Below are 883 nucleotides of genomic sequence, written 5' to 3' on the forward strand. Positions count from 1 at the left end.
TCTATTTTTTCTAATTAATTACTGTATCAATTTTGATCTGAACACGAACAAGAATATGTAAATCGAGTCAAACACGAATACAGTGTTCAAGAGCAATTTCAAACATGAGTCAATTTAGCCGATCTAGCAAAATAAAAATAATAGTTGTAGTTTGTTTTTTTTAGTTTCAACTATCAAAACAAAAAAAAAAAAAAACCTTGTTTTAAAAAATCAAATATGTGAATGAAACATAAACATACCTTTCCATTCGACATTGTAAATATTTCTTCGACAAATGCCTGCACTTTTCGGTTTGGAATCTAGAGGACTTGAGGCAGTCAACATACTCTTTTTTCTCCTGCCAAAAGCAGAGAGCCAAACCGTAACACAATGAAAAATATTATCAAGCATAATATTATAAAGGAAGATTTACATACACACCACTCAATTCCTATGAATTTACATATATAGGCCAAAACTTCAATCTTTACATCATGCCACCTTACCTATGCATAAAAAGGCGTATTTCACTTTGTAAAAGTTCAAATGATTGACATGTTTTCGGAGATATGAAAGTCTTGGGGGCATAAATGCAAAAAAAAAAGTTTAGGTGTTTGATATGTAAATATGATAAAATAGCAAATGAAATGGATCTAAGAGATTGGAAATTATAAAAAATCTACCAAATCACACTCATGAAGATGATCCAAGGGAAATATGCCCTTTTCCGGCGGTACAGGTTTTGCACCCCTATTTCCACCAAAAGCACCACCTGCTTGGCCAAAATTGCTTTTAAAACCCAAATAAGTGAAAAAATGGTATGTGTTGATCTATAATTAATTGTCTATAGATTCATAAGAATTGTGAAAAAAACTTGGTCATGACATCAATCCAAATAGAACAA

General features: G+C 31.3%; 1 protein-coding gene across 1 annotated transcript; it reads right to left on the minus strand.

Moving 5' to 3' along the window:
- Nucleotides 1–229: 229 nt before the first annotated feature.
- Nucleotides 230–809, minus strand: LOC110037945 (cytochrome c oxidase assembly protein COX19-like; the record flags this gene model as incomplete). Its single annotated transcript, XM_020742692.1, has 2 exons — nucleotides 230–337; nucleotides 663–809. Coding segments are annotated over 2 exons (255 nt in total), but the record flags the coding sequence as incomplete, so codon positions are not given.
- Between the last annotated feature and the right edge of the window lie 74 nt (nucleotides 810–883).

Source organism: Phalaenopsis equestris, unplaced genomic scaffold (genome assembly GCF_001263595.1).
Source record: "Phalaenopsis equestris unplaced genomic scaffold, ASM126359v1 Scaffold227689, whole genome shotgun sequence".
NCBI lineage: Eukaryota > Viridiplantae > Streptophyta > Magnoliopsida > Asparagales > Orchidaceae > Phalaenopsis > Phalaenopsis equestris.